Source organism: Meleagris gallopavo, chromosome 6, assembly GCF_000146605.3.
Source record: "Meleagris gallopavo isolate NT-WF06-2002-E0010 breed Aviagen turkey brand Nicholas breeding stock chromosome 6, Turkey_5.1, whole genome shotgun sequence".
Taxonomy (NCBI): Eukaryota; Metazoa; Chordata; class Aves; order Galliformes; family Phasianidae; genus Meleagris; species Meleagris gallopavo.
In genome coordinates this window covers 30119582-30134408 of record NC_015016.2, presented here as the reverse complement: position 1 = coordinate 30134408, position 14827 = coordinate 30119582, and the positions used below count along the sequence as shown (strand labels likewise).

Below are 14827 nucleotides of genomic sequence, written 5' to 3'. Positions count from 1 at the left end.
ATGTGGGCTTCCTGATCTCAGCGCTGCTGAAGAGTAACATTTGCTTGTGAGGCAGCACTTGTAGAGCAGCCGCAATCTGTGGGGCTTGGTGTAGGGTAACGCTGTTTATAATGAAGTCAGAACTGGCTTTTAAAGCCTGATGAATGAAAGTCCACAGTATAAGACTGCGGCTTTTTTGTGTGAGAGACATCTGTGCTATAACAAGAGCAGGAGACCCAATTTAGACAACTGCTAGAACGAGAGCTCAAGAAAAGCGAAGCGAGGACTTTTTTTTCCCCCTAGCTTAGATGAAAAGTTTATACAAATAAACTTGTCCTTTCAGCCCCTCATCAGAATTGCTGCTGCACCACCAACTTGGCTTTGAATTTTGTTCTGATGGTCCAACAAGGCTGTACACCAAGAGTGTTATGGAAGAGCAGCTTAAACAAAACATGTTTGTTTTGCAGCAGAATTAGGAGGCTTTGAATTAGAGGAAAAAGACTGGATGAGGAGAAATGTGAAAAAATGAGGGACGCGAACCGAACCTGGCTGTTACAGTAAATAGATGTGAAGCAAGAAACATGCAGGAGTGGATTTCTATGTTTTGCCAGTGAGTTACAATGGTGGGGGGGGAGCTGTCTAGTTTTGAGTAGTTGCAGTGGCTTTTACCAACTGGATCAGCTGGTTCTGATAGTGTTCACAGTAAAGCTTGCTGATCCCTGGAAAATAGATGCATGCACTCCCATCTCCCCCAACCACTTCTCAGAATTTTTTTTCTAATACGTTTCAAATAGTTTGGTTAACAGACTGTCTTGATGGTGCTGCTCACACTTACAACCTCCTTACATGAGCAAGATGAAAATAAGTGTGTGATGGGGACTGTGCTGCTAAGAGCAACTCCACTCAACAGGGATTGTGTATCTTGTTAAAGTTCCAGTTGTCCAAGGAAGCTTATCACAAATCTGCTTGATTTGGTTCAAGTCCATTAAAATGAAAATGGGAACTCCAGTCACTTAGATTAATGCTCTGAGATGCACACTCTGCTCTCCCTCTCTGAGATAGCTCAGAGGAGGATTAAGGAGTAGTATAACTGGAGAACTTCAGATGAAGAGGAGTGGGATGTTGAATGCTGAGTAATTCCTCAGTGGTGGCAAAAGAGCCTTTTGTTTCATGGGGTTATTGGAGTAGATGCATGTCGAACATATTGAGAGCATTTTGATAGCTGACTGTAAGTATACCGAAAGCAGTAGTTCTGGGAGTGCATGTAATACCTTTTGAAATGTTGCATAGTTTCAGCTTGAAAGCATTCCTTTTCCTAGTGAAGGTGTTGACTTTAAAATCTGGTTCTTCATTAAAATGTATTCTTAAGTCAGAACATAAATTTAGTATGGAAATAAATTGCAAAACATTGTTTAACTTTTATTTCAGTATTGCTCTTCTCTCGTATGAATGAAATGAAATTCAATAATTTTTGAAATTACGCAGCTTTTGGCCAGGGTGGGCTGCGGAGTAATGTAATCAAAATTTGTTATAAATCACTAAAACATTAGCTCACACTTGTAATGCAGTCTTTTGTGTAATACAGCACTGGTGTTGACATACTGTAGGGACAAAAAATTGCTTTTTTCTGACTAATGAACTCTTCAGTATCCTGTTTCCAGTAAACATCTCAAAGTGGGTCTCTGAGCCAGGGACTTGGCTTGCTTTTGCTTGTTTTGAAGCACTCATTCCTGCTCATCTGTTGATTTCAACTGAGGAAAAATTATCATTTGGGCCATCTCTAGCAGAAAGCTTTTCACTAGTCACATGCAGTGACTCTCCAGGCTTGTGCTGATGTGCAGCCCTGAGTTGTCAGACCTCCCAGGTCCCACTTGTCTTGGTGATCACTTAAATGGGCTCCAAAGGCTTTCCCCCAGGCTTCTCATTTCTTCCGATGCCCTGGAAATTCTCTGCTTTCAGAAGTATTTAGTGAATTTCGGAGTAAATGTGTTCTTAAGTAGTTTCAAACTCTAGAATTTGAGGAGTAGCAGAAAAAACTCTTTTAAGGAATCACAAAGGCTTTTCTTACTTCTTAGTTTAAATTGGTTGCTTCTGCAGCATCATTTTAATTCTCAAAACAAAACACTAGACACAAGAGAGCACAGTGGTATCCTTGTGTTCTGTGTTAGCTACTGGTGTAGCCACTGTTCGATGGAACAGTATTTCTCAGCAGGAGTAAAGTCAAGTTCACACCATCTGGATTTTAGAAGGGTTGTCAGTGGGTATTTTGATGTTTTCATTTGAATGCTCTGATACCTTGATTTTTCTAAAGATATAATTGTTTCTTGCCCTTTCGTTTTCCAATTGACTGGACTAAAATTAATTATGCCTGATAAAACTACTTTATTCAGACTGCCTCTTGTGTTTTTTTTCCCACTTGTTTTCTTCCTGGCTTTCTACCAATGGACAAATGAAGTGTGACCCTCGATAACTGTGTGGATGCTCTTGCTGTTGATTCCTTTAGAATGGAGAATAACACTTTTCTATGAAACCAAAGAGTAATTATTCCTGACTCTGTCTTGCCCCGCACTGCAAACAGGTGGTTTCAAGGTTTATTTTCAAAAGGTTGGGACTTAGGTATTATATTTCTTCAGCTGTGTTCTTCATTTTTCAAATTTGTCAAATTTTGTGTGGATTTTCTGAATTTAGAACAAATGTAAGCAATGCATGCTTACTCTTTCCAAGCTGATATGATTTATAGCTTATCAGAGAAGTTGTCTTGAATGCTCACGTTCTGATAAAATCGTAAATTGTAGTGTAATTGCAGTCTTTTTTTTTTTTGTTAATAATTGTGAAATTGAAACCTTTTCTTTCTTTTCCCCCGATAGGTATTGGACAGTTTGTTAGCTCAGTATGGAACAGTGGAGAACTGTGAGCAAGGTAGGCACTCCGACCTCAAATTGCTTTTAAATTTGTAGTAAGAAGTGAATACATGCTAAATTTACCCTCTTTCCTTTTGTTTCCCTCTCTAGTGAACACTGACACAGAGACTGCAGTTGTAAATGTAACATATGGCAATAAGGACCAGGCTAGACAGTAAGTATCTTGGTATTTGCTGCTGTAGGCAGGCTTGCATGTTGAAGCTCATGTTCAGATTTTATATGCATCTTTTCTTCTGATTAATCTACCAGTAAAATGATCACGAGTGATATCATTTAAGAAAACCTCTTTGCCAAGTTTTGTGTGCTTTACCTTAGTGTTTGCTATTTTCTGTCATCAACTTTTCCTACACGTTCAGAGAGTGTGTGTGTGTGTGTGTGTGTGTGTGTGTGTGTGTGTGTGTGTGTGAGAGAGAGAGAGAGATAAAACTGAAAATCTGGGTAAAATTATTTGTGTAGGGAGGGTAGAAAGACCATTGATCAGCCAGAAGCAGGGGATGGGAGGATTCTTCTCTCTGTTTGCTTGTGATTATGGCTTTTGTCAAGCTTATGACTCTCTCAGAATGGTTGGTGACCCAGCACAAGCCGTTACTCTATAGCTGATTTGCTTATACCTGCTTATTTTGTTTACTTATGTCTTCAGTAATCAATGATTTTTTTTTATCTAGATCTTAAAATTCAAAACCAAAATGTTTTCTTAACCAACAGTTGTATCCTTTCCCTTTAAACATTGATATCATTTATTGTGCTATAGGTTTAAGTTTGCTTTTCCTTTGTAGCTAGGAACTTAAGTCCTTTTTCTTAATTTCTAATTTGGAGACTCAAACATTTTTTTTTTTCCCCTCCTTTTTAACCATAGCTGGTTAAACAAAACCATACCCAAGGGAATAGCCTACAATGAATTTCTTTTTTTAACTTTGAAATTTCTGCCACCTTGTGGCTAACTAGAATGAGCATTAAAGATGTAGGCTATGCTGATGGTATGCATTAATACAAAATTACAAATGAAATAAGTTTGTACACTTAAGCATTTGAGTTCCATGCAACTTGAAAGCAACAAAAGTCATATTTCCAAATGTTAGGTTGCTTGTTAGTATATTCTAAATAGATGTGATGGGAAAGTTGTCAGTAGTTTTCCTAGTATATATTGGAACTGAAGGAAACTACTTTTCTTCAAATCACCATTGAACTTACCTCCTCAAAACTTGAGTTATTTTCCTCTCTGTGATCTTTTGTTGTTTTTAATTCTGCTGCAAAATAATTTAAAAATATGCTGAATTTCTTGTTCTGAAGGGGTCCAGTGGTGCAGTGTTAGAAATTGGTTGTAAGTTACCTCTTTGAAAATGTAATAAGGAAGTACCAAAAGTACCATGGAAAGAAGCATGATGCATTAATTTGCTCTGTCATCTGCGATGTGGTTTCCTGGATTTGTACACTACGTTCTGAAGCTGAGGACAACAAAGTGCAATTTCTTTTCCTTTAGACAATATTTGTTAAATTTTGTGGGTAACACTGAGAAAATGCCACAATAAGTCGAGCCTGTGAGGAAGTGATTGAGATTAAAAACAAATAATTTGATTTGGCATGAGAAATTGCATGAAAAAATAATTGAAGGTACCTTGAGTTTGAAGCAGGTGATTTAGTATCCATCATAGACATTGGTGGAGGAGCAGATGTAGTGCAAGATGAATGATGACATGTAGTGTTTGCCTTGAGCATGTAGGGCAAGTGCATGAGCCTTGATTTGCTTTTGTGAATACTGTGACAGAGACTCAGGTCTACCTAAGGGATTAGTTAATTTTATGCCAAGAAAATTCTGGTTCGGGTTGTTTGGGTTCAGGTTGCAACTCTTCAGCCACTAAAAAAAAAAATACAACCCAAGTGGCCAGATGGATGTTCTTCTGGTGAAAGCAGTGAGGAATTGCAAGGTGGAATCACCACAGGGCACGTGTGGCTGATCTCTAGGGACACCGGTGGTGTTTCAGTCGAATGTTTTTGCGAGACATGACTTAGTTGTGCTTTTTGTATGGTTGTGGTAGACAGCAGTGGCTTCAGAAGGGAGGAGTGGTACATGAGTGCTTGACATCTGGTAGAAGTCAGCATTGGTCAGCCCATGCAGTACCAGGAGTAACAAGAAACTCTTATTTGAAAGTTGCTCAGGCTGGTTGGGAATCAACAGCTAACAAAAAGTTTTGCATTTTGAGATAAAGCAGCTTAAGGCAAATATTGCTATTAGCAGTGATGCTAGGCACAAAGACAAAGAGATCATACAATTCCTATGGTGCTGTATGCAGTGGCTCCCCGGTTCTCAGTGTGTTTTACACTTTTTGCAACACGTGCTAACCTCACGGTTGGTGACTGACAAAACAGGCTAAGCTGGCTGCTTCCCTTGTGGATAGAAGGGACTGTGTACTGATGGAACGGCGCAGTGATGGTGCTGCACCACAGCCTGGTTCTGATTTAAACTTCTGATATGCAGTTTAAACACGTGGCGTGTATTGTTTGAAGGGTGTTACTTTTGAATATAACTCTTAGTCTTAGCCAGTTGGGAAACTGAACTTTCCTCTGTCTTAACTGCTGTGGCAGAGGTTTTCTTCTCCCCCATTTTCTGGGCTGGTGCTGTAGTTTTGGCTTTAAATTGAAGGAGTTGAGAGCTGAGTCCAAAGTGGCAATGCTACGCCATTGCAACGAGCAGGAGAATAAGCCAGGCCAACCAGAATAGTGACAAATGTTCCTTAGCTACTTCTGACAACCACAGCATCATGAGTCAGGATGGCAGCCATCTCAAGGGCATGTAGAAATTGCTCACCTCTAGAGAAACCTGTGTACTCTGCTCCCTTTACTTCTCTTAAGTGCATGTATACCAGTGTACACAACATGAGAAGTAAACAGGAAGAATTAGGAATCTTTGTGCGGTCACAGAGCCATGGTCTCATTGCAATCACAGCAACTTTGTGAGACAGCTCATGTGACTGGAATGCTGTCATGAACGTCTATGTACTTTTTAGGAAAGTCAGACTGGTTAGGCAAAGAGGTTTGCTGAGAGACACAGGGCAAGCAGTAAGATCTCTGCTCCCAGGATAGTGAGGAGAAATCTGGGACTGTCTGGGGAGCTCTGTGACCTCAAACCACTCCTCCTGCAAGTGACTAGAAGGAGGAGAGAGTTGTTCCAACTCAAAGCCCTGTAATTCCCATAAATTAGAGAGAGTCTTAAGAAGTATACATGCACTGCTCTTAAACATGCAGTTACTGTTGTGATGGATTCTGGAATATCTGGGAGAGGAGTAGAGAGGGCAAGTGGCAGAGCCCAGATCATACAGTGCTGGCTGGGTGTTCAGCCTGAAACCTGTGTGTTTTGAGGTGACCTGCTGGCTATAGGGCCCTCTTCTTCTTCCCTTGTTGATCCAGAATGGGCTGACCATGTCTCTGTGGCCACCTCTGTGGCTGTCATCATCACAGTCATGCTGCCTCTTCTTTCTCTCCCCAAAATGTTCCAGAGCGTAAGCACTGATTGCTACAGAATTTAGCTCTGTCAGGTTTTTGGAAGGGATTTCCATACAAAGCTGGTCTTCTGTCTGTGGAGTGGGTGCCTGTTATTTCAGGATGGGGCTGGATGACCATTTTTTATATCTTGTTTTTCAGCTCATCACTGAGCTATGGCTGCTGATTGTGTCTCATAGTCATAACTGATGGCATGTTTTAACTACTGGCTGTGATGTGAGGCACTCAGGGTCTGTATCTTAGCAGATACAAGCAGATATACTTAAGATGCTGGTGATAGCCTTTTAATGAGAGCATATACAAAACAAAACAAATGTTGTTACCCCTTTCAGCGAAGCACAAAGCTGTGTGTGCATACAAGGAAGCATCTTTGACAAATGGGTAAGAGTTCACATAACTAATATTTTCATATACCATCATGGATCAGGACTAACGTTGCCATAGGAACGATAAGACTGAGAATTCTAAATGGTATGTGATTATAAGCTAAGATTTGTCTTTTGCTTTGTTTTTATTTTCAGAAATACTAATGAGAACTATATTTTTACTTAATGTGAAAAAAAAAATTTCAGCCAAAGAAAGATTACTACGTAAATCTGTCGTCTTGGTATGCAAATGTATCTGCTTAGGGAGGAAAAATGAAGGGTAGTGTACATACAAGCTGCATGTGGGAGTGAAATGTGTTCTCCTTCTAGTGTTTAGCATCATCATGCTATCCATGGATGAATGATTTCCCGCACAAGATTTGATGCTGCTTCTGTATTCGTTAATTTAGAATGTTTAACTTCCACTAGTATCAGAAGGTAGAAGGCTGGTCAAATATCTTCTCATAGGAAGCTCACAAGAGGACAGCAGTGAGATGTAATTTTGATGGGAGGAAAAACTCAACTGACTGCATAACAAAGTATTTGTTTAGTGGCTTCATCCTCACAAAGCAATCCTCTTTTGAGTAGGTCTTACCTGAACACAAGCCAAGCTGTAGTACAATCTAACAGAGCATAGGCAGTGGTTGTTGCAAAATTTAGTTTTAAATTAAAAAAGGAACTACAATGAGATTTCTGCCAGCTCTTGCTGGCATTTGAAAGGTAAACGCTTTCAGTTTTCCCCATTGTCTTAATTAAAAAAAAGAATTTTGGGCATGGAAGTTACTACTTGGCGAGGAAGCTTACTGAAGGTTTCTCCACCTCTGTACTCATTAGGTCTCTCTGAGGCTTTTAGCCCTCGTGTAAAAGATGGTGGGTACCAGCAATGACTTTTGACAGAGGTAACCTGTGACATCTTCTTAGCTGTGATCATGGGAGGGGTGATCCTTAGCTCTGTTTGGGAAAGGAAAGGCCTTTGTTGAAAGGCAGAGGTGGTGTAGTTTGAGGTTCTGAGGTGATCATCGTATGAGAGGATATACTTGGAAGAAGGGAGTAGATTTAATGTGTCTTTTGGTGGACTGCAGAAATGGCAATAGGTATGGCATGGTGGGGATCTCCTGTAGCCTTGACTAAGGCAGGTGCCACGGGTGGCAGGAAGAAGTACTCCCTTGCTGTCCTCTGCATCTTACGTCTCTCACAGGGGGTGGAGTTGGCTCTCCTCGTGGCAAGTGCTGATGTTTCTTTCTGTGATGCTGGTACCAGAGCAAGCTTAGGAAACCTGTGGTTTTGAATTACTGCCTTCTTTTTTTCCTGAAGTAGTGCTTCGATGCCTGTAAAATTTTCGTCTAGTTCTGGTACTGAAGGAATGCTGAAGAAACTGTAATCTTACCTGATTACAGCCTTGTTACGTGCCATAAAATTGATTAAAAACTATGTTCAGAGCAATTAAATAAAGGTGTAATGGTATTATGGCAGTATATTAAGAAGCTAGTGTTTTCTGACTCTTCTTCTGAGTTCTTATCACTTGATCAAATTGGATTATAAAACAAACCAGCCTGTAAAATATGGAGATGTCCGATTCAGACAGTGAATTCCTTATTGTAAACTTTTCTCTCAACATATCTAAACTAGTTAAACCACTGATGCCACTGAATATTTCTAAGTGCTCAGGTGCACACCACTGCTATCTAACTTGAGAAGCAAACTTTAAATCGTGCTTGCTTTCAAATGCCTGCTCAAAACCATCCTGTCCAGTATTTGATATTTTTTTTCTCCCTTCTCATCATATGGCTTTGGTAGCCAGGGAGGATTGTGTACTGCTGATATGATTGTTTTTTTACCAAAATGGAAAATGAGCTTTTCTCAGTTTGTTTTGAATTTTAGGTTGTATAGAATATCTCATAGAAGTGCTTAACAGTTTATAAATTGCTTTTAAGCAGAAAAACTCAAGTTCTTTCCAGAGGAAGTACGGTATTTATCTATTGTTACTTTATAATATCTGTTGTGACAACATGATGTGTCTGTAGGTTGGTTGCAAACAAAAGCCTAGTCTTTTCCTCCCGTTACTTCTGAGAAGAGTGGGATGCCTCTTGCACTGATTTAATGTAGGATTTTGTAAGTGTTGGGATTCTGGCCTAGGAAGTTTTAAAGCCAGAGAAGCTGGAAGCATTTTAGGAAAGAAGCAGTGTCTGAACTTGTCAAATGAATGCATGGAAGGGAATGAGCTGGTATAAATGTCAATCTGCTGCCTACCAGCAGCACGTTGGCAAAATGGTTGGTGCTCATCTCTTCAACATCTTGAAGTTTGATTCCAAAAGAAACAGGGCTTGGGCAACTGCACTGGCTGATGGTGCCATTCCCCTTCCCCACAGCTCTTCAGCTTCTTGACTGAATTCAGAAAAATTCAAACCATAAATAGAGGTTGCAGATATTTGCAATCAGTGAGAACTCTCAGGTTAGATAAGAAGACTTCACACCCTTTCCCCAAATAATATCTCCACCAAGAGGGACTTTGATGAAATGCCTTTTCAGTGTTGCTACTCTGTGTTGAAGCTCAGACTTGAGAGACAAATCCATAGGACAGCAAGTTTCATTAGTTGTACTGCTCAGTCTTTTCTGTTCTTGTAAATTTTGTGTAGTAAAATGCTCTCTGGTCTGTGGAGTAGAAGTTCAGAAATGTCAGCTTTGAAATGTCCTCAGCAAATTTTAATCCAGCTCTCTTGCCATATGCTGTAAGAGATTCTCCCATTATGGGAACAATTACACTTCCATTCCATCCCCAGAGGACTTCTGTCTCATTTGGTGAACAGAAGTATTTAATGAGCAGTGATCAGTTATTCAATATTTTCCTTTCCTTGTTGTTCAGTGGGATTGCCTTAGGCCTTATTTATTACCAACCCTTATTAAATGCTGCTCCAAAGACAAGAATTAATTTTGTAAACTCTTTACCGTTCTACTGGAGTATTTCACAGACACTAGTTTACTCCCTGAGATGTGAGGATGTATCCTCTTTATTGTATCTGAAGGTCACTGTCCTGGTATCGCTTCTGTGCATGGCTGCTGCTCTCTTCCAACAGTGGTTTGAGGCCAGGGCCTGATGGTCAAGTGGGACACCTGGGAGGTGAGCAGTACTTTGCTAGCTGCCCTTGGAAGTGGTTTGCCTTGTATCTCTGTGGCAGACAAAGGGGTAAAGCTATCTTGGGAAGCAGTGTGTTGTAAACCAGCTGTAACTACACACAAATGGTGTGAAAACTAGATTCAGTTTCTGTATCTCCAAGACCTTGCTCCAGAGTGTATGGTTACTATGAGTGTTTTAAAAGAAAATGTTGGATTCCTTAATATGCAATACAAATCTCCCTCCCTCTCACAAGTGTTTTTAATTTAACCTTTAAACAAAGACTCTCAGTAATTTTTTTTGTCCTAGATTAAGCCTGGTGTTCATAAACTACCCCCAAATTGATGCATGTTTCAGTGATATATCACTATATCACATTTCTGATAATGTCAATAAAGTGCCTTCTGTGGAGAAACTCAAATTTTTTCAAATAGATGCATGAAGCTTATACTAATATGTTACCAGCATGTTGTGGGTAGATAAGTTATCCCTACTGCTTCCTGGATCTTCAATTTTATTGACACTTCCTCTTCTGTTTGCAAGTGCAAGGTCTTCTACCTTTCAGAAATCAGTTGCTTTGGGCCCTAGAGTTGTGCTTCTGCAGAGATGAGGCTGAGTCAAGTTACCTGTGCATGTGGGATTTTGCTTAGTTGAAGTGGCCGCATTCAGACGCTTGTCTCTCCTTGTCAGGAGTGTCATAATGTCCCCAGTGCTACAAAGGGGCATGGGAGCTACCTTATTTGTGGGTGCTGCTTTAGAGCATAGGTGACCAGGATATTTTTGTATTAGGTAAAATCACCTGCTGCAATGTGCCTGACCGTCGGTATTCCCTCTACTGGAAACCAGCAATGATTTGCCAACTGATCCATAGAGAGATTCACATTTAGAGTTTCTAGTAGCTGGGGGCGTCTTTTAAATGTAGCCAATGTCTGAGTGGCCTTCAAGCATTCAGTGTTATGCTGAGGATGTGCTCTACTCAGTGTAGTGGGATGGTACGGTCTTAAGGGCAGAATAGAGCTTGAAACAGTCTTCAAACACCTTTGCATCGATCAAGAGCATCACTGATGAATTAGTTTTAATTTGCTGGTTAACTTTTAATCCATAACTGGTTGGTAAGCTGATGTTTCAAGTGCCATTGACTGGCTTTGAGTACTTTCTCTCCTGCTGAGAACGAAGTGTGAGCTGTTTTTCCTCTTTTTCTTTCATAGCTATGTCAGTTAGTGCAAAAAACCTCCAGCCAAATAGCTGTGCTGACAAAAACTCTAATGAAGGTGCTGTGATATCAGCTAAAAAGTTTTCCCTCTGGTGCAAATTTAATTCTATTTGAGAAACTGATTTAAATTACAGCAGGCAAAAGAATGCTTTTGAGTATATAAGCCCTTCTTCTGTGAGGTTTTGCTGATAGGGTTGTACCAGCAAAACCTTTAAAGTGCACAAAAGCCCAGAGCAAGCAAGAGCTAACTTGTAGTTCTTAATATGGTAACTTTACTGTCTTCAGTCAATATTTAGATTTTAAAAATGAACAAATCGTTGAATATAAGCTTTCACCTGGGAACTAGATTTTATCTTGTTTTACTTGGGAAGTGGAAGGCTACACCTGAATGATTTCTCATTCTTATGATGTCCTACCTGTGACTTTCTTTTTTTTTCTCCCAACCCTCTTCTACTCTTTTCCCCTTTGCAAACAACCAGAGCAATAGAAAAACTGAACGGGTTTCAGCTTGAAAACTATTCCTTGAAAGTTGCATATATCCCTGATGAAATGGCAGCACAGCAACCTCCGCAGCAACATCCCCAGGGACGACGTGGATTTGGACAGAGGGGCCCTCCAAGGCAGGGCTCACCCAGCGCAACCGCGCGGCAGAAACCACAGTCAGACGTTCCTCTACGGATGTTGGTTCCCACGCAGTTTGTTGGAGCCATTATTGGGAAAGAAGGAGCAACCATCAGAAATATTACAAAGCAGACTCAGTCCAAGTAGGTTACTGTAAAGATGTTACTGTAAGTTTCAATGTTGTGTCCTTGTCTACTGTGTGAAAGGAAAAGCAAAATTTCTGCCTCTTCTATGGGATGAGTGTGTATTTACAGTCTGTTCAGCAGTTTGACTTCCTATCGGAGCTGCTGGGAACACTTTGCCTTAGCAGTATAAGTGTGTTTTCTGCTGTGTTCTGTGTGTGCTGTCTTAGTTTGTGCGTACTTCTTGTTTCTGAAGGAGGCTCAACCTTACAGATAGGAAGGGGGGGGTTAAATCTGGAATGTTTATGTTATTGAAATGTTCGTGATTACAGGATGAGATTGTCTCCCACTTCTCCCATAATACTGTTATAGCCTTTGAAAGGCTGCTGTTTCCTCAGCAGCATCATTTTTGGAGACCAAACATTTTTGTTCCAGCTTGTGTAATCAGTGCTGCTTTCGGTACTGGGATGGCAAGTAGTGACTTTAAGAACACGTAAATCATGTATAATTCCACAAGAAGTGAAAGTAACTGCAAATAGAAAATTTTGGGCAAGATTTAAGAACTTGATTCTGCCCTTGACACATGTTCAGATACTTGCCTTTTTTTTTTTTTTTTCCCAATTCACAATGAAATTCGGCAGTGCTAGTAGGACGATATTGATGCCAGAATTACTTAGCAGATGTACAATAAGACTCTGGGAATAAGAAGGAAAACAGAAAACTGAAATATATTGGTCTGCAAAATGTGTAGGCAGTGTGGTGACATGTCCAAGCCTTTAAGTGCCTATTGTAGCTTTAGTTTAATTCAGGGTATTCTTTGGATTTAAATTTGTTTTCAGTTATGGATGGGAAGCCGGGAGCATCTTCATCTCTTTCTTCCTTACACCTCATTCTAATTTATCTAATGTGAATATATTCTTTGCTATCAAATTGCAGACCATGCCAAAACACAGATTAAGGAAATACACAAGGCAAAAGGCAAGCTACTAATTGACCTGAGAAGCTTAGAGCACTAGGGTCCAGAGACACGGAAGGAAATTGTTTTCAGAGTGTGTTAAATCCCTACTCACAGAGAAGGCGTAAGCACAGATGCAGAGGAAGGTGGGGGTCACAATCAAAGAATTCTTCTAGGATTCTCCAAAGAGCACAGGATGAAAGATACTGCCTTGAGTAGCACAACAAAAAAGAGGCCCCTTGCCCACCATATCCAGGATTATCTTGATGCTAATTTCAATTTCTCATTAGCATGCTGTAACCCAGGAGACTATTCTCTGTGTTTAAGAACAAAGATTTGAGAGATTTGTGGTGTCCTAACAAGACTGTTGTAGTTTGCCTATGGGCAACCAATTCTCAGGTGATATCTAAAACTTCCAGGCTTCTTTATTATAGTACCTGAATTAGAATTTGGCATAAGAAAAGTTCTTATCTCTTAAAAGAAGGCTGAACAGAGCAGAAACAATTGCAACTTGCTAGCTCTAAGGATACCCTACTTCGAGAATGATGTTTTTCCTGTTTGGAGGATTGAAAAAAGAAGTCTACTTCCAGTTGCACTGAGGATTGCCATGGACTTCTCAAAATGTTGCATCATGAAACAAAATGATTTTTCAATATCAGAACTGGAAAAACAAATACAGAGATTGAGAGAAGAGTAGTGTGGTTGGTTGTTAAATTCAGAAACAGCTATGATTTAGGGGAAAAGGGGAGGGAGGAAGCAGAAAGAAGAGATGGAAATAGAAATAACCTGCAGTTATTGGCAGAGTACAAAAATTATCCAAGGTATTGTCTTGTTGTAGATTGTGATTAATTTTAAGTTTTACAGCTACATAAAATGTGATGTAGATTCAAGCTGCTGGTTTCAGAATGTCAGAGAGTGGAGCTGGAGGAAAGGTAAAGGCAGGACAAATTTTAGGTTTAAAACACATAACAAGTAGTCTTTAGGATAAATGCAAACACTACTTTCCACTACTTTGTTAGTGGAGAAGTGCTAGGAAAACCTGTTGTTAAGGTCATGAGAACATCAAGGACGGACAAAGTCTTGCTGTACCTGTAGTTGCAGTCATTATTAGTGGAGTGATGGGGCTGCTGACAAACAACCAGAGCTTTGGGAAACCTTGATGAAATGTTCTCTTCAGTGGGTCATCACAGATTGTCTATCTAATGTCTCCTCTGAATGCAGTTTGAAGAATGAAGATCCTAGCATCCAAATAGTACAAAGGTTGCTCAAAAAGTAATGCTTCCTATCTGTTTCTGTGGGAACTACGCCAGAGACAAAGAGCACAGTAACGCTATTTAATAGAGCTGTTTCACAGTTGCTAGGATGGTGTTGTTGCTAGGAAAATGTTGCTCATGCAGTCCAACTTTCCCTGTGCTAACACCCACTGTTTGGTCTCCACTACTACTCAGAAAGCTGACATTGATGAGTGTCAATGGATGCAGTCTTCCTCCTGGAGAAATTCAGTGCTTTTGCTTCATAGCCACTTCCATGTCAGACACCGTTTTGTCAGACTGCCCTCTGCTGCCATCTACTTTATGGCAACAAAAAGTTATGACTTACTGGTAGGAAGGTTCAACCTCTACTGCTGTATACCACCATCATCTGCCTCTGACATTGTGGGCCAACATTGTAAGAGGTATTATTTTCAGAGCAGCCCTCGTATTTAGGGACTGTTTAAGTAATTGTATCCTCTTGAAATGAAAGTACTGAAATGTAGTTGTTGTTAGCTCAAAGTTAATTAGTTCTATGAGAGTTTGTAAGTATGCAGAGTGTACTGTACAGTATGTGGTTACAGTTGGTGTTTTTCTTTCTTTTAAGAATTGATATTCATCGTAAAGAGAATGCAGGTGCTGCTGAGAAACCAATTACCATTCACTCAACTCCTGAAGGCTGCTCAACAGCTTGTAAAATCATTATGGAGATCATGCAAAAAGAGGCTCAAGATACTAAATTGTGAGTAAAAGCCATTTCATTGTGAAGGCATTAAAAATTTTAAATTCTT

General features: G+C 40.0%; 1 protein-coding gene across 1 annotated transcript in view; it reads left to right on the top strand.

Annotated features, from left to right (window-relative positions):
* IGF2BP3 (insulin like growth factor 2 mRNA binding protein 3) overlaps positions 1-14827 on the top strand; it is an 85192-nt gene that overhangs the window by 42759 nt on the left and 27606 nt on the right. Inside the window, exons 3-6 of the mRNA XM_010712802.2 lie at positions 2847-2898; positions 2991-3054; positions 11568-11852; positions 14644-14778. Coding sequence (XP_010711104.1) covers positions 2847-2898; positions 2991-3054; positions 11568-11852; positions 14644-14778 — 536 coding nt within the window. The remainder of the gene's footprint in view (positions 1-2846; positions 2899-2990; positions 3055-11567; positions 11853-14643; positions 14779-14827) is intronic.